At 42.9% G+C, this 27500-nt stretch overlaps 2 protein-coding genes across 5 annotated transcripts in view; one reads left to right on the top strand and one right to left on the bottom strand.

Annotated features, from left to right (window-relative positions):
* Window positions 1–17518, top strand: part of LOC125287871 — a 71436-nt gene extending 53918 nt beyond the window's left edge. For 2 of the 4 annotated variants that reach the window (XM_048233933.1, XM_048233931.1), the window contains exons 12-14: window positions 7235–7285; window positions 16392–16486; window positions 17017–17518. In XM_048233933.1, coding sequence (XP_048089890.1) covers window positions 7235–7285; window positions 16392–16486 — 146 coding nt within the window. In that variant the 3' untranslated portion in view covers window positions 17017–17518. The remainder of the gene's footprint in view (window positions 1–7234; window positions 7286–16391; window positions 16487–17016) is intronic. The other 2 variants (XM_048233932.1, XM_048233934.1) reach the window with 2 other exon arrangements.
* A 3877-nt stretch (window positions 17519–21395) lies between these two features.
* Window positions 21396–27500, bottom strand: part of sh2b1 (SH2B adaptor protein 1) — a 35009-nt gene continuing 28904 nt past the window's right edge. Inside the window, 3 exon segments of the mRNA XM_048233930.1 lie at window positions 21396–23340; window positions 23396–23463; window positions 23465–23532. Of these exon segments, the coding sequence (XP_048089887.1) occupies window positions 23199–23340; window positions 23396–23463; window positions 23465–23532 (278 nt within the window). The 3' untranslated portion in view covers window positions 21396–23198.

Raw genomic sequence — 27500 nt, 5'->3', positions numbered from 1 at the left:
TTAGATCATATTTATATGTTTATATAACATTGTCGTCCGTCTCTCTCTTCAAAAAACTCTTGAAGACACAAGCGACACACTTCTGACAACCTTACACACCTGATGTGCACTTACCACACTCTTCCCTCTTTCCTCTCCTCATCCCCTCTTCCTCTCCTCATCCCTCTCTCCCCTTCCTCCACCTCCTTCCTCTCCTCATCCCTCTCTCCCCTCCTCCACCTCCTTCCTCTCCTCATCACACTCTTCCCTCTTTCCTCTCCTCATCCCCTCTTCCCTCTTCCTCTCCTCATCCCTCTCTCCCCTCCTCCACCTCCTTCCTCTCCTCATCCCCTCTTCCCTCTTCCTCTCCTCATCCCTCTCTCCCCTCCTCCACCTCCTTCCTCTCCTCATCCCTCTCTTCCCTCTTCCTCTCCACATCCCTCTCTCCCCTCCTCCTCCTCCTTCCTCTCCTCATCCCTCTCTTCTCTTCTCTTCCTCCTCTTCTCCCACTTCTCCTCCTCCATACTGTGACTAATAATATGTAGGGCCTCCTATACGCTAGTCCAGGGGTGGGCAAACTGTGGCCCGTGGGCCGGATCCGGCCCGCCAAGCACTTTCATCCGGCCCACCGAGCATTTCATTTGGTTATCAGGCTGCTCGCTATTTTTGTCCTGAGATAGAGACGACGTTGGTTAGCTTTACTGCAAACTGCTCTTCACTCTCCTTAGAGAACGTTTACAATGTCAATGTCAAAACATCATGTTAGATAGAGATGATCGACCTACTCTTAGTTATCTCCTTTGCAGCAGATCTAACTTGAACGTTCTGCTACTCCTAATGGGGAACGCGTCTGCGCTCACGACAGCGAGAGAGAGTGGCAGGTTCCAGCTGGCTTGTCATTGTTGATAATTGATATCTCCTTCTTGTAAGAAACAGCTGGTCTTTGCTGGTTTTCTTCCAGAGGCCTCATTTATAAAACTGAATGTAGATTTCATCCTAAAACATTGTGTATACCTAAACCTTGCAATCTGCGTACACACGAAAATATTCTGATTTATAAAACGGTGCAGCACACAACTTTACGCAAGGTGGCTGCTTTGAATATACCAAGCTGTGTTATATTGTGCGTGCGTGCACAAGCGCCATACTCCTTCGTTTTCGTCCCACAATATCCCATAAAAGGTCAATGCAAAATGATTCATGAATATTCTAACATTTATACCGATCATTTTATTTTTTATTGGCTATCGTTGGAATGATAGAGACGTCATCAATCTGGAGAAGGAAATCAAAGTTGGCAGACAGCGATATAAGTGTGACATTTTACAAGTGTACCCTATGTGAAATAACTGCCGACAATTTTGTATTAAAATAACTTAATAACCGTACATCTTTTAACCCCTTACACATCCGTGGGTGTCAATGACAGAAGTCAACATAAAATAATTTGCATTAATTCGAATGAATTTGGCATTAGGCTACACTGTGGACATGAGCTTTATTTAGGCTAGCAGTCAGCGCAAGTAGCCTAGTAGATCACGCTGTTGGGAGAAGCATGATTTAGGCTATACTAATATTATTAAGGTACATCAATATCAATATCTTACTAAACATGATTTACTGAAAACGTTTGCAGTTTAGTGTAGACCTATTTGGCTGCAGCCTTGGCTACAAACCTCATAGTCTGTAATATTAATGATGGTGATCACAAAGGTAGTAACGTCAGGCCTGCTGCTGGCCATTTGGATGCCCTAAGCAGGACTGCTTTGTGGTGTGTGTTGTGTGGTGTGGTCTGTGTGGTGCAGGGGCGTGCAGAGACCTTTGAAGGGGCAGGGGCTCAAATTGAAAAAAAAGGGCACATGGAACAAAATTTTCAGAAAACGTGTTAACTTTATTTAAAACTTAATTTTGATTACAACCCAATAGAGAATACATAGGCTACATGCAAATTATATCAAAATAAAACATCTTCCATCACACTGTATCCACAAAATAAAAATACAACATTTGCAAAGTGCAGCATGGAATCTTGCATCATGCTACCACAAGTTAAACTCAAAAAAATCCTTGTATCCTTCCATCAGAAGGTATACAAACTATATTCTCAAAAATAAAGCGTCTTCTATTCAATCATTTCACACTGTCCACAAAATAAAAATTTAACATTTAAATGCAAAAGAAATGCAGCATGGAATCTTACATCATGCTACCACAAGTTAAACTAAAAAACACCTTGTATCCTTCCATCCAACTATATACAAACAGACAGATAGGTCATTTCAGTTTTCATTAGGCTATTGTCTACACAGAGATCATAGGCTATAAGGCTACATCTTATTGATTAAATTCAAAGCTAATTTTAATAGCCTAGAAATCTAGACGCACCCTAGCGGCAGCAAATATGTTATTGCCTAGTCTGTCTTGTCAGGCTATAATTTAAATTTTTATCACAGTGAACTACCACCATTAGCAAGCTGGTGTCTTGCAGATTCATGTGCTGTGCGTGTGGCCACTGAGTGAAATGACACGTAATGTAGCCTGCTGTAAACAGAGAACCACGGCGGTGAGTTGGGTTAGTTAAACAACTACAGTAGCCTATGTCAGATAAAACATGACGATTTAGAAAAAGGTTTGCCTACTCTGTTTTATGAACTAGGTCTACTAACCTAAGCTACTATAACATAGTAACCTAAACAGAATATGTTATGAACGTTCAGCCTTAGATTGTCAAAGCTGCCAGAGGGGTATTTCACAAAGGCAGAATTAAGACATCCAAGATAAGTGATAAAGCGAGGTTTGTTGTCAGTGGGGTATACTACGAAGCACGTTAGACATATCTAGGCTATGTAGACATATCGAGGCTTGACAAAGGGGTATAAGGGGTATACGTTAAGTGATACTACGATTGCAGTTATGTGATATATTTGTCAAACTAGGCTTTCAGCTCAGATCTGTGCGCGTTCTCGGTGTTGGGATTACTTTGGCCAATCGTGTAACGTGGAGACGCACAAGACCGCCTCTATTTAAAAACAATTACTTCCGCATTCATGAGCGATAGCTTAATCTACACTGCGGTCTTTTTTTGTGTCTAACCTATAACATCAAATAAATCAATGGTCATCAGTTGTTGTATGGTATGCACGTCCATAGTGGGATATTTGCACGCACAGCACTATTAAAGCGCATTCGAGATCCAAAATGTTAGTAGAGGCGGAGCTCCACCTGTAAGATATATGACAGATTCCTACACGTGAGAGAACTTCGTTTTTAAGACAATTGATTGGTCAGTGTGCGGTAGATTACACGATTTGAGCTATAACTTATCACATAACCTCCTCCCGACCAGGTTTGGTTGACAGCATAAGATACCATGGTGATATAGCGACACTAAAACAGATCCACTTTCGTGTCACAGCATAGCCTGGCTTTGAGCGCAACATACCTCGCTAATCCACTAATCGAGTTTCGTAGTACACCCCACTGGTCATCCTAGCTCAACTCGTTTCACTAATGCCAATCCAGGATGAGTAGGAGCGACTATGTCAAGCCAGGTGTAAATAATTCAGGATGTGTGCGCGTTCTCGTTTCTGCTCCAAAGTGCCCACGGTTGGAATAAAAAAGACGCGGAAAATAGCGTCATTCACACAAAGTGAACCACCCCTTTTGATATAGACTAACAATGAAGTAAAGTTGTCCTTTTTGGAATGGGGAATCATGGCTATTTCTGTAAAACAGCAGGAGTAGGCGTGGTACACGTGAGTGCTTCCTTGTCTCGGCACGCAATGTCATTAAGAAAGCGCTTGAAGCTCGCAAAGATGCACATAGTATGATATACCTTAATATTATAGTCGAAAATACCTTCGAGAACTCGCCCCTCCACTTCCAATCAACTACAGTAGGCTATTCATCAAACGTCTATCAATAAAATAAGCAAACAATTGAGTACCTAGGCCTATGTTAATAATTATAAGGCTATCAAGTAAAATAATAACCATATGGTAGTAGGCAGACAATCTGTTTTGTTTTGCGAGCAAATACATTTAGCAAATAGTTTATAAATGGAATAAAATAAAGCTCCTTAAAAATTAGCACGGAGGTCTGATGTGAATGACAGCTAGCTGAACCAATAAGACAACATAATTACCATTAGAATTAACTTAGCTTGGCTGTTAGCCTGGTCGAGACCAGGCTAGGTGCAGAGAATAAATCCCCATGGTAACTTATGTGCCATCTCTTTTGTGAAACCAAGTCAAGGCTAAATTCATCCAGGATAACCTAAAAATCCCAGCTTAATTCCTTATCTAGGTTTTGTGAAATACCCCTCAGGTTATTGAAATGAATGGACCATGACATGGTTAAAACGGGTTTGATAGCCTACTTCATTAAACATGAAACAACTTTAAACATTTTATTCTCTATCTCTAAGCTGAATATTGCATGTTCAGATAGGCTAACTGCCAAGTGACCTTACCGTGCTCCCAAACGTCTCCTGCAGCACTGTGCCTGCGTGCACCTTCTGAGAGTTCACTGAATGTTGTTATTTTTGTAAATTTCTAATTTCACAAACTATTAATGAGACATTTTAGCGAATATTCACGTTGGAACTAGGGGAAGTATTACAAATTTTAAAAAGTAAAAAACGGGCCTTGTCAAAAGGGCACTTGGACATCAAAGGGGCAAAAGGGCAGGTGCTAGAGCCCCTGTAGCCCCCCTTCTCTGCACATGCCTGGTGTGGTGTGTGTTATGCCCCCCCAAAAAAAAAGAATTAGTTGAAAACACTACTAGTTTGATACTGTTTGACTTATTTATGAATGGCAACCTGTCACTTTAAGGGCATGGAGTCTACATAGCAACCTTTTTGCCAGTTAAATTCCAATTCACCTTATTCACGCGGTGGCCATCACGAGGCTAAAGGGTACACTTGCCATTGCACCTCAGTCCAGCAGATGGTGGTGGTAATGCACTCCTAAAACAAACTCACTAAAGAAGAAGAGGAACAGTCCAGCAAACACTTCTTCATTTTCGGTGAGTTTTATTTGGGCAGTCTGCAAACGGTGCATTACCACCATCTGCTGGACTGAGGTGTAATGGCAAGTGTACCCTTTAGCCTCATAATGGCCGCTGTGTGAATAAGGCTGTATAAACAAACTCTAGCATTGTTTGTGCCACATTTATAGCACAATATTAACAATGATATGCATAATATTAAGTTGGTATAAACAGCCTTCATTGCTTTGGAAATTAAAGCATGTCATGATATGATGCTATCTAGACATTTTCTGTTTGCAATTAAAAGTCAATTATGAGCCTGGTAGCCACCTAGCCTGTCTGAGTGGAATGCGTTTCACTCGGCACATTGTGTGCTTTAAGTAAATGCTTATTAACGGGAAACAAATTATTGGAGACTTTAAGACTCACCAATTCCACTACACAAAGGCTAAGGCCACTCTTTATATTATAGTACATTTTCCTAATCCCAGTGAGTGCAGCCTGTTAAGGTGTGGTGTGGTGTATGTGTGTGGTGTGGTGTATGTGTGTGGTGTGGTGTGGTGTGGTGTGGTGTATGTGTGTGGTGCGTGTGGCATAGTCCATTTTCCAAATCCCAGTGAGTGCAGCCCGTTAAGTTCTCTCTGGCAGTCAGGGCTGTAGGGTCAGGGTGTCGCTAGAAATGTTGCCCTGTAGCCACTTTCTCCTCCCTCTCTCTCTCTTCTTCTCCCTCTCTACTCCTCCCTCCCTCTCTCTCTTTTCCTCCTAACTCTCTCATCCCTCTCTCTCATCCCTCTCTAACCTCTCTATTCTGCTCTCTCTTCACCTCCTAACTCTCTCTCCTCATCCCTCTCTTCTCCTCCTAACTCCCTCTCTCTCATCCCTCTCTTCTCCTCCTCCCTCTCTCTCTTCTCCTCCTCCCTCTCTACTCATCCCTCTCTCCTCCTCCTAACTCTTCCTCATCATCCCTCTCTTCTCCTCTTAACTCTTCCTCCTTAACTGTCTGATTTCTCTCTCTCCTGTGTTGTGTTGTGTTTTTAAAACAAGCGTAATTAAAAACCAATAATTTATATCATTTGACAATAGGTTATGTTTCGGCCATACATAATAATATGTTTATTTTAAATAGCGCCTTTCTCAAACCCAAGGTCGCTTTACATAGTAGGAAGGCAGGGAAACACAATAACAAACAAACAAAACAATACAACAGAGACAAGTTATCTGTATGGAGCTATGTGTTGGGTGTGGAGGAGAAGTGATCATTAAACAGAAAGGTCTTGAGATGTGCTTTGAAGAAAGGAAGAGAAGGACAGGCACGAAGGGGTAGGGGGAGGAGTTCCAGAGTTTGGGGGCCAAGGCACTGAAGGACCTGCCACCCAGGGGGGAGAGTCTGGAGCGGGGGATAGCCAAGAGGGTTTGGTCAGAGGATCTGAGTGAGCAGGAAAGAGTGTAAGGGGTCAGGAGGTCGCAGATGTAGGGGGGAGCAAGGTTGTGGAGGGCTTTGAAGGTGAGTAGTAGTACTTTGTATTTGATCCAGGACAGAACTGGTAGCCAATGGAGTTGATGGAGAATGGGGGTGATGTGTGCTGATCGTCTGGTATGGGTGAGGAGCCTGGCTGCAGAGTTTTGAATATATTGTAGTCTTTGAAGGGTTTTAGTGGGGAGACCAAGGAAAAGTGAGTTGCAGTAATCTAGACTGGACATGATGAAGGAGTGGACCAAAGTCTGCATCACTAGCAGAGAGGAAGGGTCGGAGGCGTGCAATGTTACGGAGGTGAAAGAAAGCAGTCTTAGTGAGTGATTTGATATGAGGATCAAAGCTAAGGGTGGAGTCAAGCTGAATGCCAAGGTTTTTAACAACAGGGGTGGAGTGGACAGATGAGCCATCAATGTTGAGAGTGAGATGGGGAGATTTGGTGAGGATGCTTTTAGGGCCAATCAGCAGAATTTCGGTTTTGTCTGTGTTGAGCTTGAGAAAATTGTTTTGCATCCATAATTTGAAGTCAGAGAGACATTCAGTGAGGGAGCGTGGTGGGGGGTCAGAGGGAGAGGGAGTGGTAAGATAGAGTTGGATGTCATCTGCATAGCAGTGGAAGTTGAGACCGTGGCTGCGAATAATCTGGCCAAGAGGGAGAAAGAGGAGGGGCCCAATATGAAAAAGAGGAGGGGCCCAATATGAGAGAGAGGAGGGGCCCAAGTACAGAACCCTCTGTACTTTCACAACATTCAATATCCATCCTATATCAAATTAATATAACTTCATTTTCAGTGCAGGTTAGGTGCATCTCCACTGAATTTCAGCATAACATGTCGGGAACAGGTAAGCATCTCATTTCACTTCCTCATTCGTTTCGACATGTCAGAGGCTTAGGCCTGTCTGCTACAATAACATGTCAGAGGCTTAGCCCTGTCTGCTACAATAACATGTCAGACGTAGCTTAGCCCTGTCTGCTACAATAACATGTCAGACGTAGCATAGCCGTGTCTGCTACAATAACATGTCAGAGGCTTAGGCCTGTCTGCTACAATAACATGTCAGAGGTAGCTTAGGCCTGTCTGCAACAATAACCTGCATGTCAGAGGTAGCTTAGGCCTGTCTGCAACATAAACATGTCAGAGGTAGCTTAGGCCTGTCTGCTACAATAACATGTCAGACGTAGCTTAGCCGTGTCTGCTACAATAACATGTCAGAGGCTTAGGCCTGTCTGCAACAATAACATGTCAGAGGTAGCCTAGCCCTGTCTGCTACAATAACATGTTCTTGAATTTCCCCTTGAGGATCAATAAAGTATCTATCTATCTATCTATCTATCTATCTATGTCAGAGGCTTAGCCCTGTCTGCTACAATAACCTGCATGTCAGAGGCTTAGCCCTGTCTGCTCCAATAACATGTCAGAGGCTTAGCCCTGTCTGCTACAATAACATGTCAGAGGCTTAGGCCTGTCTGCTACAATAACATGTCAGAGGTAGCCTAGCCCTGTCTGCTACAATAACATGTCAGAGGTAGCTTAGGCCTGTCTGCAACAATAACCTGCATGTCAGAGGTAGCTTAGGCCTGTCTGCTACAATAACATGTCAGAGGTAGCTTAGGCCTGTCTGCTACAATAACATGTCAGCTGTAGCTTAGGCCTGTCTGCTACAATAACATGTCAGGTAGCATAGGCCTGTCTGCTACAATAACATGTCGGAGGTAGCTTAGGCCTGTCTGCTACAATAAACGGTGTCCTCTGTGGTAGACACGGCCTTGTGACTGCAACTAGGCTACGTGACACCTGACGGTGCGGTTGAGGCTGATAATGGTCTCGTCAGCTATTTTACTTAATAAATTAAACGGAACTTAAAGAAAGAAACACCGTGGACATGACCTCGGTGGTAGACATGGCGACATGGCGATGCTCGCAGTTTAGAAATGGTGGGTAGTGGGAACCGGATAACTCTGAAGTCTCCTCTAGCCCTGTCTTTGTTGCCTTTAAGATTTCCTTTAAAAAAAGATATCAAAAAGGAGACATCAATTATAAACAAATGACAAGGCAGCTGGAACCTGCCACTCCCCCCCCCCTCTCTCTCGTGCGCGCTCAAGATGCGTTTCCAATTAAATGGAGTAGCGTAATGTTGAAATTAGATCTGCTGCATAGCATGGAGATTGATGAGAGGACCCATATCATCCTTGCATGTGACATGCTGTTGCTGCATTCTGACACTAGAGGACCCAAATATATCATCCTTGCATGTGACATGCTGCAGAGGACCCAAATATATCATCCTTGCATGTAACATGCTGTTGCTGCATTCTGACACTAGAGGACCCAAATATATCATCCTTGCATGTGACATGCTGTTGCTGCATTCTGACACTAGAGGACCCAAATATATCATCCTTGCATGTGACATGCTGTTGCTGCATTCTGACACTAGAGGACCCAAATATATCATCCTTGCATGTAACATGCTGTTGCTGCATTCTGACACTAGAGGACCCAAATATATCATCATTTCATGCTGTTGCTGCATTTGGACACTAGAGGACCCAAATATATCATCATTTCATGCTGTTGCTGCATTTGGACACTAGAGGACCCAAATATATCATCATTTCATGCTGTTGCTGCATTTGGACACTAGAGGACCCAAATATATCATCATTTCATGCTGTTGCTGCATTTGGACACTAGAGGACCCAAATATATCATCCTTGCATGTAACATGCTGTTGCTGCATTCTGACACTAGAGGACCCAAATATATCATCATTTCATGCTGTTGCTGCATTTGGACACTAGAGGACCCAAATATATCATCCTTGCATGTAACATGCTGTTGCTGCATTTGGACACTAGAGGACCCAAATATATCATCCTTGCATGTAACATGCTGTTGCTGCATTTGGACACTAGAGGACCCAAATATATCATCATTTCATGCTGTTGCTGCATTTGGACACTAGAGGACCCAAATATATCATAATTTCATGCTGTTGCTGCATTTGGACACTAGAGGACCCAAATATATCATCATTTCATGCTGTTGCTGCATTTGGACACTAGAGGACCCAAATATATCATCATTTCATGCTGTTGCTGCATTTGGACACTAGAGGACCCAAATATATCATCCTTGCATGTAACATGCTGTTGCTGCATTCTGACACTAGAGGACCCAAATATATCATAATTTCATGCTGTTGCTGCATTTGGACACTAGAGGACCCAAATATATCATCCTTGCATGTAACATGCTGTTGCTGCATTTGGACACTAGAGGACCCAAATATATCATCCTTGCATGTAACATGCTGTTGCTGCATTTGGACACTAGAGGACCCAAATATATCATCATTTCATGCTGTTGCTGCATTTGGACACTAGAGGACCCAAATATATCATCAGTTCATGCTGTTGCTGCATTCTGACACTAGAGGACCCAAATATATCATCATTTCATGCTGTTGCTGCATTTGGACACTAGAGGACCCAAATATATCATCCTTGCATGTAACATGCTGTTGCTGCATTCTGACACTAGAGGACCTAAATATATCATCATTTCATGCTGTTGCTGCATTTGAACACTAGAGGACCCAAATATATCATCCTTGCATGCTGTTGCTGCATTCTGACACTAGAGGACCCAAATATATCATCAGTTCATGCTGTTGCTGCATTCTGACACTAGAGGACCCAAATATATCATCATTTCATGCTGTTGCTGCATTCTGACACTAGAGGACCCAAATATATCATCATTTCATGCTGTTGCTGCATTCTGACACTAGAGGACCCAAATATATCATCCTTTCATGCTGTTGCTGCATTCTGACACTAGAGGACCCAAATATATCATCATTTCATGCTGTTGCTGCATTCTGACACTAGAGGACCCAAATATATCATCATTTCATGCTGTTGCTGCATTCTGACACTAGGGGACCCAAATATATCATCATTTCATGCTGTTGCTGCATTCGGACACTAGAGGACCCAAATATATCATCAGTTCATGCTGTTGCTGCATTCTGACACTAGAGGACCCAAATATATCATCAGTTCATGCTGTTGCTGCATTTGGACACTAGAGGACCCAAATATATCATCAGTTCATGCTGTTGCTGCATTCTGACACTAGAGGACCCAAATATATCATCATTTCATGCTGTTGCTGCATTCTGACACTAGAGGACCCAAATATATCATCATTTCATGCTGTTGCTGCATTTGGACACTAGAGGACCCAAATATATCATCAGTTCATGCTGTTGCTGCATTTGGACACTAGAGGACCCAAATATATCATCAGTTCATGCTGTTGCTGCATTCTGACACTAGAGGACCCAAATATATCATCATTTCATGCTGTTGCTGCATTTGGACACTAGAGGACCCAAATATATCATCAGTTCATGCTGTTGCTGCATTCTGACACTAGAGGACCCAAATATATCATCCTTGCATGTAACATGCTGTTGCTGCATTCTGACACTAGAGGACCCAAATATATCATCCTTGCATGTAACATGCTGTTGCTGCATTCTGACACTAGAGGACCCAAATATATCATCCTTGCATGTAACATGCTTTGCTGCATTCTGACACTAGAGGACCCAAATATATCATCCTTTCATGCTGTTGCTGCATTCTGACACTAGAGGACCCAAATATATCATCCTTTCATGCTGTTGCTGCATTCTGACACTAGAGGACCCAAATATATCATCCTTGCATGTAACATGCTGTTGCTGCATTCTGACACTAGAGGACCCAAATATATCATCCTTTCATGCTGTTGCTGCATTCTGACACTAGAGGACCCAAATATATCATCAGTTCATGCTGTTGCTGCATTTGGACACTAGAGGACCCAAATATATCATCCTTTCATGCTGTTGCTGCATTCTGACACTAGAGGACCCAAATATATCATCCTTGCATGTAACATGCTGTTGCTGCATTCTGACACTAGAGGACCCAAATATATCATCATTTCATGCTGTTGCTGCATTCTGACACTAGAGGACCCAAATATATCATCATTTCATGCTGTTGCTGCATTCTGACACTAGAGGACCCAAATATATCATCCTTGCATGTAACATGCTGTTGCTGCATTCTGACACTAGAGGACCCAAATATATCATCCTTGCATGTGACATGCTGCAGAGGACCCAAATATATCATCCTTGCATGTAACATGCTGTTGCTGCATTCTGACACTAGAGGACCCAAATATATCATCAGTTCATGCTGTTGCTGCATTCTGACACTAGAGGACCCAAATATATCATCAGTTCATTCTGTTGCTGCATTCTGACACTAGAGGACCCAAATATATCATCCTTGCATGTAACATGCTGTTGCTGCATTCTGACACTAGAGGACCCAAATATATCATCCTTGCATGTAACATGCTGTTGCTGCATTCTGACACTAGAGGACCCAAATATATCATCATTTCATGCTGTTGCTGCATTCTGACACTAGAGGACCCAAATATATCATAATTTCATGCTGTTGCTGCATTTGGACACTAGAGGACCCAAATATATCATCCTCGCATGTAACATGCTGTTGCTGCATTCTGACACTAGAGGACCCAAATATATCATCAGTTCATGCTGTTGCTGCATTTGGACACTAGAGGACCCAAATATATCATCATTTCATGCTGTTGCTGCATTTGGACACTAGAGGACCCAAATATATCATCATTTCATGCTGTTGCTGCATTTGGACACTAGAGGACCCAAATATATCATCATTTCATGCTGTTGCTGCATTCTGACACTAGAGGACCCAAATATATCATCATTTCATGCTGTTGCTGCATTCTGACACTAGAGGACCCAAATATATCATCAGTTCATGCTGTTGCTGCATTCTGACACTAGAGGACCCAAATATATAATCCTTGCATGTAACATGCTGTTGCTGTAGTCTGACACTAGAGGACCCAAATATATCATCCTTGCATGTAACATGCTGTTGCTGCATTCTGACACTAGAGGACCCAAATATATCATCATTTCATGCTGTTGCTGCATTCTGACACTAGAGGACCCAAATATATCCTCATTTCATGCTGTTGCTGCATTTGGACACTAGAGGACCCAAATATATCATCCTTGCATGTAACATGCTGTTGCTGCATTCTGACACTAGAGGACCCAAATATATCATCAGTTCATGCTGTTGCTGCATTTGGACACTAGAGGACCCAAATATATCATCAGTTCATGCTGTTGCTGCATTTGGACACTAGAGGACCCAAATATATCATCCTTGCATGTAACATGCTGTTGCTGCATTCTGACACTAGAGGACCCAAATATATCATCCTTGCATGTAACATGCTGTTGCTGCATTCTGACACTAGAGGACCCAAATATATCATCATTTCATGCTGTTGCTGCATTCTGACACTAGAGGACCCAAATATATCCTCATTTCATGCTGTTGCTGCATTTGGACACTAGAGGACCCAAATATATCATCCTTGCATGTAACATGCTGTTGCTGCATTCTGACACTAGAGGACCCAAATATATCATTAGTTCATGCTGTTGCTGCATTTGGACACTAGAGGACCCAAATATATCATCAGTTCATGCTGTTGCTGCATTTGGACACTAGAGGACCCAAATATATCATCAGTTCATGCTGTTGCTGCATTTGGACACTAGAGGACCCAAATATATCATCATTTCATGCTGTTGCTGCATTTGGACACTAGAGGACCCAAATATATCATCAGTTCATGCTGTTGCTGCATTCTGACACTAGAGGACCCAAATATATCATCATTTCATGCTGTTGCTGCATTCTGACACTAGAGGACCCAAATATATCATCATTTCATGCTGTTGCTGCATTTGGACACTAGAGGACCCAAATATATCATCCTTGCATGTAACATGCTGTTGCTGCATTTGGACACTAGAGGACCCAAATATATCATCAGTTCATGCTGTTGCTGCATTTGGACACTAGAGGACCCAAATATATCATCAGTTCATGCTGTTGCTGCATTTGGACACTAGAGGACCCAAATATATCATCAGTTCATGCTGTTGCTGCATTCTGACACTAGAGGACCCAAATATATCATCCTTGCATGTAACATGCTGTTGCTGCATTTGGACACTAGAGGACCCAAATATATCCTCATTTCATGCTGTTGCTGCATTTGGACACTAGAGGACCCAAATATATCATCAGTTCATGCTGTTGCTGCATTTGGACACTAGAGGACCCAAATATATAATCCTTGCATGTAACATGCTGTTGCTGCATTCTGACACTAGAGGACCCAAATATATCATCCTTGCATGTAACATGCTGTTGCTGCATTCTGACACTAGAGGACCCAAATATATCATCAGTTCATGCTGTTGCTGCATTTGGACACTAGAGGACCCAAATATATCATCAGTTCATGCTGTTGCTGCATTCTGACGCTGTAAACGTTGGGAAAAGTAAAAAGCAGTTTGAAGCGTGTGGTGGCGGCGGCAGCACTGAGGAACGTAATGAAATGTTGAAGTGTTGAAATCGTTTTGCTGGTCTTTGCTGGTGTGACCATCTCAGGAAGCTGGTCATGCTGGTGACCAGCCTGTCAAGCTTGACATAGTTGGTGTAAGATGGACATGCTGGTTTGCTAGAATAACCAACATAAGATGGCCAGTTAAACCAGCAACACCAGCTAAAATGGTACGCAAGCAAAACCAGCTGAACTACCATCATAAGCTGGGTAAACCAGCTGAAGGTATGTTTTCGCAAGAGTTTTGCTGGTCTAGCAGGTCAACCAACATAGGGTGGTCAAACAAGCCGGTTAACAAGCTGGTCAACCAGCAAACCACCTTACGCTGGTCAGGCTGTTTTTTCAGCAGGGCAATATTGACCAATGCAATGGTCATTCCTAGCTCTCGTCTCCTGCACTGTGGCTTAAACGTTCCTCTATTGCTCTAAGGGCTCCCACACACAGCTGCGTGCGGTGCAGCGCTGGAGACCACACACAGCTGCGTGCGGTGCAGCGCTGGAGACGACACGCAGCTCGTCCACTTTACATGGGCTTACGTCATCCGTTGCCCAACTGAATTGTGGGTCCGTTGCGTCCCGTTGCTCCTGTCGCTCGCATTGAAAAGTTCAACTTTTGCTGCAACGACGGACAACAACAGAGGGTACCAGCAAATCAAATTACGGTTATTCTTCAAGTCATTTGCATAGCTACCGTCAGGAACACCCACTGGCATGCGTCCACAGAACGCAACTGTGTGTGGGAATCACTTTGGATAAAACCGTCTGGTAAATTAATATATACAGTGCATACGGAAAGTATTCACAGCCATTAACTTTTTCGACATTTTGTTATATTACAGCCTTATTCCAAAAGGGATTCAATTAATTTTTTCCTCAAAATTGTACACACAATACCCCATAATGACAACATGAAAAAAGTAGTTTTTAAATGTTTGCAAATTTATTAGAAATATAATATGTACGTAACTTTGTTGGGTTGGGTTATTGGTCACCTCCCTAACTAAAGCCCTTCTCCACCAATCACGGGACGGCCAGCTCTAGGAGGAGTCCTGGTGGTTCCAAACTTCTTCCATTTATGGATGATGGAGGCCACTGTGCTCATTGGGACCTTTAAAGCAGAAGAATGTTTTCTGTACCCTACCCCAGATCTGTGCCTCGAGACAATCTCGGACGTCTACAGACAATTCCTTTGACTTCATGCTTGTTTTGTGGTTTGACATGCACTGTTAAGTGTGGGACCTTATAGACAGGTGTATGTCTATCCAAATCATGTCTAATCAACTGAATGTACCACAGGTGGACAGTTAACAAGCAATTTTGCAAAATAAATTTGCAAAAATCTCAAGCAAACTTAAAGTTGTCATTATGGGGTATTATGTGTAGAATGTTGAAGGGAAAAAATTAATTCAGTCCATTTTGGAATAAGGCTGAAACATAACATAATGCACTGTGTCTCTCTGCACATGTAGCGCTGCGAATACTTACCATAATGCACTGTGTCCCTCTGCACATGTGTCTGATGTCATCCTACAGGTGCGGGGTGAGTTGATGGCCATATTCAAATTTGCAGTGGTCTCTTAATTTTGTATATGACGTCAACTCATTTGAATATCACTCAGCAACCGTAAGATGACATCAGAAAAATGTGCAGTGGTCTCTTAATGATTTCCATATATATATACATGCCTGTAGGTATTGGGTTATACATGATATATGTTGTACATAGCTGGTTCAGGTGTAGGTATTTAGGGTTCTCTGTAGGTATTTTAGGTTCTCTGTAGGTGTTTTAGGTTCTCTGTAGGTATTGTAGTAAGACATTTTGGCCTTAAAGGTGTTCACCATTTATGTGTGTGTGCTATATTCAACCATTTTCTCTTTTGGTATGGTCTGTGCACATGTTGAAGAAAGAGACGTACTTTAGTACATAATTGCGTACTATTAATGGAGATGTCATGTCTTGTCTGACTTGTTAGGGGGGTATAAATTGTGTTTCCTTGTTTGTAACATCAGACTGCGTCTGTTAGCAACACGACGTAGGTCTCCGGATTCGTGAATAAAGCTCTCTGAGATTTCTGACTCTACTCTGGCTGACTGAGACTTCATTTCTCAAAAATCTCTAGACAAAATTCAGTTCCTACAGTATTGTAGGTTCTCTTAGGTATTTTAGGTTCTCTGTAGGTGTTGTATATAGCTGGTTCAGGTGTAGGTATTTTAGGTTCTCTGTAGGTGTTTTAGGTTCTCTGTAGGTGTTGTATATAGCTGGTTCAGGTGTAGGTATTTTAGGTTCTCTGTAGGTATTTGCATCCTTCAAACCTGCTCACCTGACTCCTAATCTGCTCAATGGCTCCCCCATGTGGTGAATTGTCCCCAATGCAACCTTACAGTCTCTGTTTCCCCCAGATTCCGAGCCTGAGCCACAGACCTTTCTGATTGGCTCGCAGGCCTCTCTGGACAGTGATGATGATTTGGACAGTGGAGCATATGTCAACGTATAGGTAGATAGATACACACACACACACTTTGTCATTTCACAACAACATGTTACTTTTATATAGTGCTTTACAGTAAAGGGAGAACCCTCACTCCAATTCCGATGTGTGACACAGAACACTCACCACACACAGAATGCTAATGTAGCTAGCAATAAGGAAGACCACACACACAGAACACTCACCGCACACACACACACACACACACACACAGAACACTCACACACAGAATGCTAATAAGAATGACCACACAGACAGAACACTCACCACACACACACAGAATGCTAATGTAGCTAGCAATAAGAATGACTAGCCTACAGCCCTGTGTGGCTCCAGCAACACAGCACTTGTTGAGATTGAAATTGTAAGTGTGATGAAGCTGGAATATGAAGGCAAGTGGAAATCATCCCGTAGAGATGTACACACACACACACACACATCTGACTTTCTCCAACTTTTGCACATCTCCATATAACTTTTTATTTATTATTTTTGATTTCTCCTCCATCTATCTACCCATGTCCTTGATTGCCTAGCCTTTCTGCACTCTTCTCCTCCATCTCTACCTCCATATCTCTTCCATCTGTTGTTCCATCTCTCAGATTGGTCAGCTGATCACTGTGCTGCACTGACACAAGCTCCGGTTCCCGCTGACGCCGACGACCTCATCCTCACCCCATCAAAGCCCCATCCAGGCCGGTTCTGGGTTCCACAGGCCAGTTCTGGGTTCCAAAGGCCAGTTCTGTGTTCCACAGCCAGTGCTCTAAGGCCTGTCTCGTTTCTGTGAATCTTCTGCTGACGACTCCTGAGAATGTTTTCTGTTTGACTTCTAGCCTTCATATTTAATTGGCTATTTTTTTTTCTAGTTTTGATATTAATATTTGAGTCAAGCTTTTGTTAACTGTAACTAAGAAGGGTAGATGTTTACCTTCCTCTCAAATGTGTAAAAACCTGATTATTAAAGAAAGGGTGAATCCTAAACCATCTGACGAGTGTAAAAACATGATCAAAATAACAAAAACAAGTTCATGAAATAAAGAGTGGATCCTCCTAAACCATCTGACTACATGCCTCTGTCTGTTAGCATTGCGCTAGCTACAGTATAAACACATGCCTCTGTCTGTTAGCGTCGCGCTAGCTGCAGTATAAACACATGGCTCTGTCTGTTAGCATTGCGCTAGCTGAGCTGTGTTTTAGGAATGTGAGTTAGTTCCTGCCAAATATTTGCTTTTTAAAGGCCTGCACAGACTAATTATGTAACCAACAGGGGCGTAGCACAAGATCCAGGGCCCCCATGTTCCTCAACCCCACAGATCTGGGGAAGGATTCCAGAACACTTCTGCAGCATTGAAAGTGCCCAAGAGCACGATAGCCTCCATCATTGGGCAGCCGTGGCCCACTGATTAGCACTCTGGACTTGTAACCGGGGTTAAATGCAGAGACCAAATTTCCCTCACGGGATCAAAAAAGTATATATACTTATACTTAATACATTCTGATGGAAACGTTTGGAACAACCAACAGACTTCCTAGATCTGGCCGCTCGGCCTAACTGAGTAATCCGGGACAAAGGGCCTTGGTCAGACAGGTAACCAATAGTGAAGGGCAAATGATGCTTTGGTGAACCACTGAACCACAGCAGTGTGAACCAGCGACACTAGCTTTTGGTTACATTAACTGTTTGGGTTAGGACATTTATGTTGAAAAATCTACATGTGGTGGCCATATTGGATTTTTTTCATTAGTGCCGCTAGCTTCACACTGCTGTGGTTCAGTGGTTCACCAAAGCTTCATTTGCCCATCGTGAATGAGCTAACGTCACTAGCGCGACTAATGGATTTGTAGTCGTTGGAATTACGATCTTTCACAATGTTGTAATGCAATAGTTACTAAACAAACTGCAAATGTCTTTACATGAAAAATTGTCTTTAAAATTGACAAACATCATATGGGTAATTCAAGGCACAAGTCAACCGGGACCAGAAAATAATTTCTTTTTCGCCATAGACTGGCGTTCAAAATGTTTTGAAAGATAGGTCCCATGGAGGCAAACGGAAGGGGCGTCACTGGGACACTCTATGGTAGAATGACCAGATGGAAGCCATTTTTTGCTGGGTGTTTGCCAAAAAGCACCTGAATGACTCTTAGGCCATGAGAAGTAAAATCATCCATTCTGATGAAGCGAAGACTGTGTGGAAGAAACACTGAGCTGCACTGATGTTGGTCCTTCTTTACACTTCTCTCATCTTCTCAAAGGAACTCTGGACATTAGATTAGTCTAATGTAGTCGGTCAACCAACCAAGTTATTCAGCCAATACATTTCATCTGACATGCATTGTGAAATTCAATAGACCTCTCCAGAATAAGTCCCGCCTCCGTAACTTCCGTATCCATCCAACTTCGGGGCGTCGATTGTCTATGGGAAATAACATGGCGTTTCGAAATATCATACCGGTAAAACATCTGTAGGTGGCGAAGTAGAAAAAAAAGGTGGGCCGATTGGCCTACACACTTCTGCCATCTAGTTTCCACTGGATTTTTTGATTGTCGGTGCCATTATAGTAGAAATATATCAGTAAGAAGCACTAAGCTAACGCACGCTTCAGACGCCGCGACTCCCCCAGTCAAGGTTGCATAGCAACGGCAATGTTTCATAGTTGGTCTTCACCGAAATGGAGTTCGTGACACCAGAACCTGTCTACGGGGGTGGCACTAACCCTGCATGAAATCGTCATGTTTGACAGGTTGTTAATACATTCTGAAAATGTTACTGTTCTGATCAAGGTCATGCAAAATAAAGCTATCGACTCAATACGATTCAGCCTCTGATTCCTAGTCTGCTTATCATTATCTGTTATTCGTGAAAAAAAAATCTCATCTCGTCATGTCTTTAGCGTCTTCGTCGGCAATTTCTTTCTTTTTCAAATATCTCAATAACAGCCAACAAACTCGCACAGTCAAACCAAAGTTAAGTCATGTTGAAAAGAGGCTGAACCTTGCAAAATGAAACCACGCATGAATCACACGTGAAAATTACCATCAGTTAGGTTGTGACTGGGTTGTGAGCGAGATCTAACGCCCTCCTCCGCCCGCGTACATCGGAACTAGCTCCCGGTTAGCATTAATAATCGTTTACTACTTAAACGGAAGGATACGGAAGTTAGGAGGCGGGACTTATTCTGGAGAGGTCTATTAGGAAATGAAAATATCCAGGTAAAATAAAATATATTCCACACGGCCTACAGTACACACACACACATAGGCTACAGTACACACACACACAAACACCGGCTACAGTACACACACACACACAATCGCCTACAGTACACACACACACACATCGCCTACAATACACACACACACATCGCCTACAGTACACACACACACACACATATCGCCTACAGTACACACACACACATCGCCTACAGTGTACACACACACACACATCGCCTACAATACACACATCGCCTACAGTACACACACATCGCCTACAGTACACACACACACATATCGCCTACAGTACACACACACACGCATCGCCTACAATACACACACACACATATCGCCTACAGTACACACACATCGCCTACAGTATACACACACATCACTTACCTTAGCGCAGGAACAGCAGAACAGTCGTCCATGATTGTATAACGGAATTGTAGCATTTATTAACACATTCATATCAGTTCTAGGAGATGAACAGCAGTATAGTATATAGGCTATACTCTTCTGATACAATAGCATACAAACTGGCCAGGTCTGCAGAAGGGATACTATTGGTGTGTTTTTCTGGGATAAAACGTCTCTAATCTGACCTTCCACTTCGTCTGTGTCAAGACTGAGCTAATATGGACATTCAGGAGCCCCCTAGTGGCCGATATGAGAACTGTAGGAGACACAGCAACAGAGATCAAGGTGAAGCGCAGGACCCCCCTAGTGGCCGTTAGAGTGAAGTGCAGGAGCAGATTAAACCCAGTACCCCTGGCTGGAGTTCCTGGGTTGGAGTGAAGCGCAGGAGCAGATTAAACCCAGTACCCCTGGCTGCAGTGCCCCCCTAGTGGCCGTTAGAGTGAAGCGCAGGAGCAGATTAAACCCAGTACCCCTGGCTGCAGTGCCCCCTAGTGCCCGTCAAGGTGAAGCGCAGGAGCAGATTAAACCAGAGGAGCGGATGACGGTGCTATGGAGGAAGTTTAAAACAGTGTGAAACTCTTAAGTGACTATATACCATATATACCACAAATACCATATTATACTATGAACCAAGAGAAAACAGTGTGAAGCTCTAAAGTGACTATATATATATTATATTACACTATGAACCAAGAGAACTAGAGTATGAAGCCCTCATTGGGATGTCATTTTTCATTGCAATTAAAAGTGAACTGACGTACCACTAATCTCAGGAATTACTTAAAACACAGACACACAGTCAGTCACTCTCTCTCTCTCTCACAGACACACATACACACACATAGTCAGTCTCTCTCTCTCTCTCACACACACAAACAGTAAAGAGGTCGAGAACAGGCTTGTTTCAGTGTAATTATATTATTCACACAGACACACACACACACACACACACACAGACACAGTAAAGAGGTCGAGAACAGGCTTGTTTCAGTGTAATTATATTATGTCATATTATTATTATCATCATCATCATCATCATCATTAAATTCAATGTAGTACCTGAAAAATCTGATCACACAGTGGACAACATCGCCCACCTCAACACACACACACACACACACACACACACACACATCGCCCACCTCAACACACGGTCCCGAGAGAGAGGGAGTAGGGGAGAGATAGAAAGAGAGAGAGAAAGAATGAAAGAGAGAGAGAGAGAGAGATTGAAAGGCACAACTATAAGTATAAAGTTTAGTATAAGTTGAGGATGATATAGGGGGTGAGATTTACTCAGGACCAGATTTGACTCAGGATCAAGACCTAGACTCAGGATCAAGACCTGGACTCAGGATCAAGACCTGGACTCAGGATCAAGACCTAGACTCAGGATCAAGACCTGGACTCAGGATCAAGACCTGGACTCAGGACCAGAGTGGACTCAGGATCAAGACCTGGACTCAGGACCAGAGTGGAGTCAGGATCAAGACCTGGACTCAGGATCAAGACCTGGACTCAGGGGGGGGGGGGTGAGATGGGGGGCAAACACACACGCCACTACACACACACGCCACTACACACACAACCACAGGCAGACAGCCAAAGGCACAGGTCAAAGGTCTAAGATCCTCCTTCTCTCTCAGAGACACACATAGTGTGTGTGTGTGTGTGTGTTTTGGGGGTGGGGGGCATAGAAAAAGCAAAAGGCAAAACAGAGTCCCTCTCACTCACACACACACAGACACACACACACAGACACACACACACACACACAGGTGCACGCACAGAGTAAACAGCATACAATAAAGGCATTTAAAACAAATAATAAAATGAATACTATTATTCAGGCAATTATGTTAAGCATCATCATTATAACTGTTATTATCCCATTGCTCTCAATGAACTACTTCTGTCTGGTGGATGAACAGCCTTCCTGCCCCTAACCGCCCCTAACGGCACGGCCTCTAGCAACACTACAGAACAGAAGAGCAGAGGAACAGAGGGGCGGGGGAAGAGAGAGGAGAGAAGAGAGACAGGTATGCAGAGAGAGAGAGAGAGAGAGAGAGAGAGAGAGAGAGAGAGAGAGGAGGAGGAGAGAGAGAGAGAGAGAGAGAGGAGAGAGAGAGGAGAGAGAGAGAGAGAGAGGTAAGCAGGGTGGGAAAGAGACTGTACCCTGGCCTCTGCTTGGTGTGTGTGTGTGTGTCTGTCTCAGTGCAGGACTCTGAGGTATAGTAACATTACGTGTGTGTGTGTGTGTACTTATGTCTCATCTTGGAGAGCTTTACCAGATACTGTCAAACTAGTGTGTGTGTGTGTGTGCATGTGCATGTCTTAACGTTTCTTATCAAAAGGGATTGCAGTGTGTACCGTTTTCTCAAATTGAGGAGTGTGTGTGTGTGTGTGCGCTAAAGTTTCTTATCCATAGGAATTGCAGTGTGTACCGTTTTCTGAAGTTGAGGTGTGTGTGTGTGCTAAAGTTTCTTATCCATAGGAATTGCTGTGTGTACCTTTTTCTGAAATTGAGGTGTGTGTGTGTGTGTGTGTGTCAGACTTAAGTTGTAGTGTAATTTCTCTGACTTTCTTGCTTAGTGCTGTTGTGTCCTGATGTTTCCTATATATTCTCCCTTTCTTCCTCTCTCTCTCCCTCTCCCTCCCTCTCTCCCTCCCTCCCTCTCCCTCTCGGTGTGGTGTGGTGTGGTGTGGTGTTAGTAAGTATGTTTCTTTAAAATGATTTAAAATACTGCTTCAGGATGAGCCACTCCAGTTCACCCTTCTTTTTCAGTCATCCACCTCTCCATCTCTTTCTCTCTCCATCTGTCCATCAGGAGATCTGGTTGTCTATGGCACGTGCACGACCTCCATCTCTCGCTCCACTCAGAAGATGGCACAGGCTCAGGCTCCACCTCTCCCTCTCCCTCTCTCTCCCCCTCTCTCTATCCCCCCTTCAGAAGAACTGGTACTGGTTTTCGATGGCGCGGGCTCCCTCTCTCTCCCTCTCTCTATCCCCCCTTCAGAAGAACTGGTTCTGGTTTTCGATGGCACGTCCTCCCTCTCTCTCCCTCTCTCTCTCTATCTATCCCCCCTTCAGAAGAACTGGTACTGGTTTTCGATGGCGCGGGCTCGTCCTCCTTCGCGCTCTTCTCCCTCCACAGGCTCCAGCTGCCGAAGGCTCTCTCTCTCTCTCTCCCTTTCTCTCTCTCCCTCTCTCTCCCGCTCCTCACACACTCTCACTCTCTCTACCTCTCTCCTGTCTCTCTCTGCATCCCTCTCTCGCTCCTCACACTCCTCCAGCGTCCCGCCCCCCGCTGCCCCACCCCTCCCCTCCTAACTGATTGGCCCTGGGAGGAGGAAGGCCGCCCTACGGACACGGGGGGCAAGGGAGGAGGCGGCGGCTGAGGGGGACTACGGGGTCTCAAGTCTGCAGAGAGAGAGAGAGAGAGAGAGGGAGAGAGAGAGAGGGGAGAGAGGGGAGAGAGAGAGGGGGGGAGAGAGAGAGAGAGAGAGAGAGAGAGAGAGAGAGAGGGGGAGAGGGGGAGAGAGAGAGAAGAAGAGAGAGAGAGGGGGAGAGAGAGAGAGAGAGAGAGAGGAGAGAGAGAGAGAGAGAGAGAGAGAGAGAGAGAGAGAGAGGGGGGAGAGAGAGATAACAAAAGAGAGGAGGAGGGAGAGAGAGGGGAGAGAGAGAGAGAGAAAGAAAGAGAGAGAGAGAGGAGAGAGAGAGAGAAAATAAAGAGAGAGAGGAGAGATTAAGAAGAGAGAGAGAGATTATTATTAGAGAGGGAGAAGAAGAGAGGGAAGCAGATAGAGAGAGAGGGGAGGTATGCAGAGAGAGAGAGAGAGAGAGAGAGAGAGAGGAGAGAAGAGAAGAGAGGGAGGGAGAGAAGAAGGAGAGATTACAAGTATATATTACTGAATTATTGCTCAAATAAATAAAAAATAAATTTGAAAGATCACATCATTATTATGCCATTACAATATAGTTAACAAAAAAATGGCAAACAGCTACTTCAGCTTTGTAAAAGCCTGGGTCTCACCATCACTAATGGTAGAATGAAACAGGTGACTCTCTCACTACTTGGGAATGAAAGGTACACCTACTGCTCACATCTTGGTAGTAGTGTTGTAGACTATGCAATAACAGATATTGATCCAAGCTACATTAATTATTTTATGGTTATGCCTCAAATCCCACTCTCAGACCACAGCCACATCATACTAAGTTTAAAAACAAGAGTCAAACAAGAAACATCCCAAAAACATGAAACTAAACTCTATCCCCTGCCAACTCAATTTCGATGGGGAACTGACAGTGTGCTTCAATATGAGACTGAACTTAATAGTACCCTAAATTGAAAACCTTATATACATTTTTTGTTCACAAAATTTCAAGAGGATAGAGAAGGTATAAACTTAGCGACAGAAAAGATTTCAAATGTTTAATTTAGTGGCCAGGAAAATACTAAAAGTAAAGAAAAAATACAAGAAATCTAAAACTAAAAAGAACGAGTGGTTTGACAAAGAATGTCAAACATTAAAGAAACAGTTAAGAGCACTGTCAAATAAGAAACATAGGGAACAAACAAATATAAGCACACGTTACTATACCAACAAACTCTTACCAAATACAAATCATTACTAAGACAGAAAAAAAAAGGCACATACATTGAATAAAAGCTACAAGATATAGAAGATGCTGTGATCAAAATTCATTTTGGGAGTTATGGAACAAACTTGAGATCACCAAAAAAACTAAACAGATCCCCCTATGTGATGCAAACATCTGACAGACCATTTTGGGCAACTCTACAGTGAAGACAAACTAAATCCAATCCAAACACAATTGACTGATAAATTAAAGAACTGGAATCAAAAAGTAAAAAAATGAATTGAACAATCTAGACACCCCATTATCACTAGCTGAACTAAACGGAAAAATAAAAACCCTAAAAAACAAAAAGGCATGTGGGTGCGATGGGATACATAATGAAATGATTAAGTACAGCAGCCCAATACTGAAACAAGCCATTCTCAAACTTTTCAATCTGGTTCTAGCTGTTGGTCATTTCCCACGGCCATGGAAAGAAAATCAAATCGTACCAATCTACAAAAACAGAGACAAACTAGATCCAAACAACTACAGAGGCATTGCTGTAAGCAGCAACTTAGGAAAGCTTTTCTGTAGCATCATAAACAACAGAATGGTGGAATTCTTACAGGAAAATAGAGTCATAAGTAACTCTCAGATTGGGTTTATGCCAAAACAGAGAACAACTGACCACATATATACATTACAGACATTAATTTAAAAATATGTACAGGACACCAACAGAGGAAAACTTTTTGGATGCTTTGTAGACTTCAAGAAGGCCTTCGATTCAGTCTGGCATGATGGACTCTTGCTCAAACTGATAGAAAATGGGATAGGGGGAAGAATCTATGACCTTATAAAAGATATATACAAAAACAACAGATGTTGTGTCAAAATCGATGATAAAAGAACGTCATACTTTAAACAAGCCAAAGGTGTTCGGCAAGGTTGTAGTCTTAGCCCTGTACTCTTCAATCTATATATAAATGGTTCTAACATCAGACATAGCAAAATCGAAAATATCAGGAGGCACAATCGGGGGTAGAGACATTAAGTGTCTCCTGTTCGCGGCTGACCTCCTACTTCTGTCCCCAACTGAGGAGGGGCTAAAAGAGAGTCTGTCAATCCTGGAAAATTTGGAATCTCTCCATAAATAAAGAAAAAACAAACATAATGCTATTTAAAAAAAAGACACGTTCAAGAGAGAATAAATATAATTTCACCCTTGGTGAAAACAGACTTTCACAAGTGACAAATTATAACTATTTGGGCCTAAATATTTCCTCCACAGGCATAATCTGGCTATTAAAGACCTAGTTGACAAAGCACGGAGAACATACTATTGCATAAGAAAATCACTATACCAATACAACACCCCTATCAAATTGTGGCAAAAGATTTTTTAATCAGTTATCAAGCCCATTATCTTATATGGTAGTGAAATTTGGGGCATAAAACATCAAAATAATTATGAGCTATGGGACAAAAGCCCAGCAGAAACACTACACCTGGAATTCTGTCAGAACATCTTGGGGGTACACAGGAATGCAACAAATATTGCATGCAGAGCAGAACTTGGAAGATATCCACTATTAGTTGATATTCAAAAAAAAGAGTATGCAAATTCTATTACCATGTACTGTCCTCAAAACCAGAGAAAATGTAAATCAGTGCCCTTCTACAGAGGAGAACCCACCCAGAGAGATCCTTTTGATTATCTTACATCAAAACACCATTTGAATTTGAATACACCTGACATGTCTCAAGCAAAGTTAAAACATAATGAATATTACAAATATTGGCTAGACAAAATAAAAAAATCAAACAAATTCAACTATTATCAAAAAATAAAAAAACAAATTATGAGATGGAACCATATTTGGCAAATACCAAAGATTATAAAAAAAAGCGAAACTTCTAACTTCCTTCAGAATTAGTGAGGCACACTCTGAAGTTGAGAGGGGTCGGCACAGGCAGACATGGAAACCAAGATGACAGGCTGTGTCTACAATGCCACTAAGGAGTAGTAGCAGACGAGTTACACTTCCTCACAGAATGTAAAAATGACACCCTGGTTAGGGAGAGGTTCTTTGACCACATTGGCAACATTGTTCCCCAATTCCCGTGCTACCCAATGAACACCAGCTCCAGATTTGTTGGGAGGGCACAGTTGTGCTACTTATAGTACTCCCCCAGATTGGTTGGGAGGGCACAGTTGTGCTACGATAACAATTCCTGACAGAGGTCAAAAGGATTGGAGAAAGTGAGTCCTTTTCCTTCATACATTCCACTGTATTATTTTGCCTAATTGCACATATTATTATTATTATTATTATTATTATTATTTTTACCATTATTTGTATTATTATTATTTAAATCTGCAATTATACCATTACGTGTAAGCTTTGGCAACACAATGTTTTTTATCGTTAACAAAGCTCATTTGAATTTGGAATTTGGAGAGGAGAGAAGGAGAGAGAGAGGGAGAAGGAGAAAGAGAGAAAGAGAGAGAGAGAGAGGGAAGGAGAGAGCGAGAGAGAGGAAATGTGTGTTTGTGTGTGTGTGTGTGTGTGCGTGAGTGCGGAGTGTTCTGAGAGAGAGCGGCGGTGTGTGTGTGTGTGCGGTGTTTGCAAGCAGAGTGTTTGTAGGGGCGCCTAGTGTGAGAGAGTGAGTGGCATGGAGGAGTGTGTGTGTGTGGGAGAGAGAGAGAGTGGCGTGCAGGAGAGAGTGGTGTGTGTGTGGAGAGAGAGTATGTGTGTGTGAGAGAGAGGTGTGTGTGTGGAGAGAGAGTATGTGTGTGT

The sequence above is a fragment of the Alosa alosa genome, chromosome 22 (genome assembly GCF_017589495.1).
Source record: "Alosa alosa isolate M-15738 ecotype Scorff River chromosome 22, AALO_Geno_1.1, whole genome shotgun sequence".
Classification (NCBI taxonomy): Eukaryota; Metazoa; Chordata; class Actinopteri; order Clupeiformes; family Clupeidae; genus Alosa; species Alosa alosa.
This window is presented reverse-complemented; position numbering and strand designations above follow the sequence as displayed.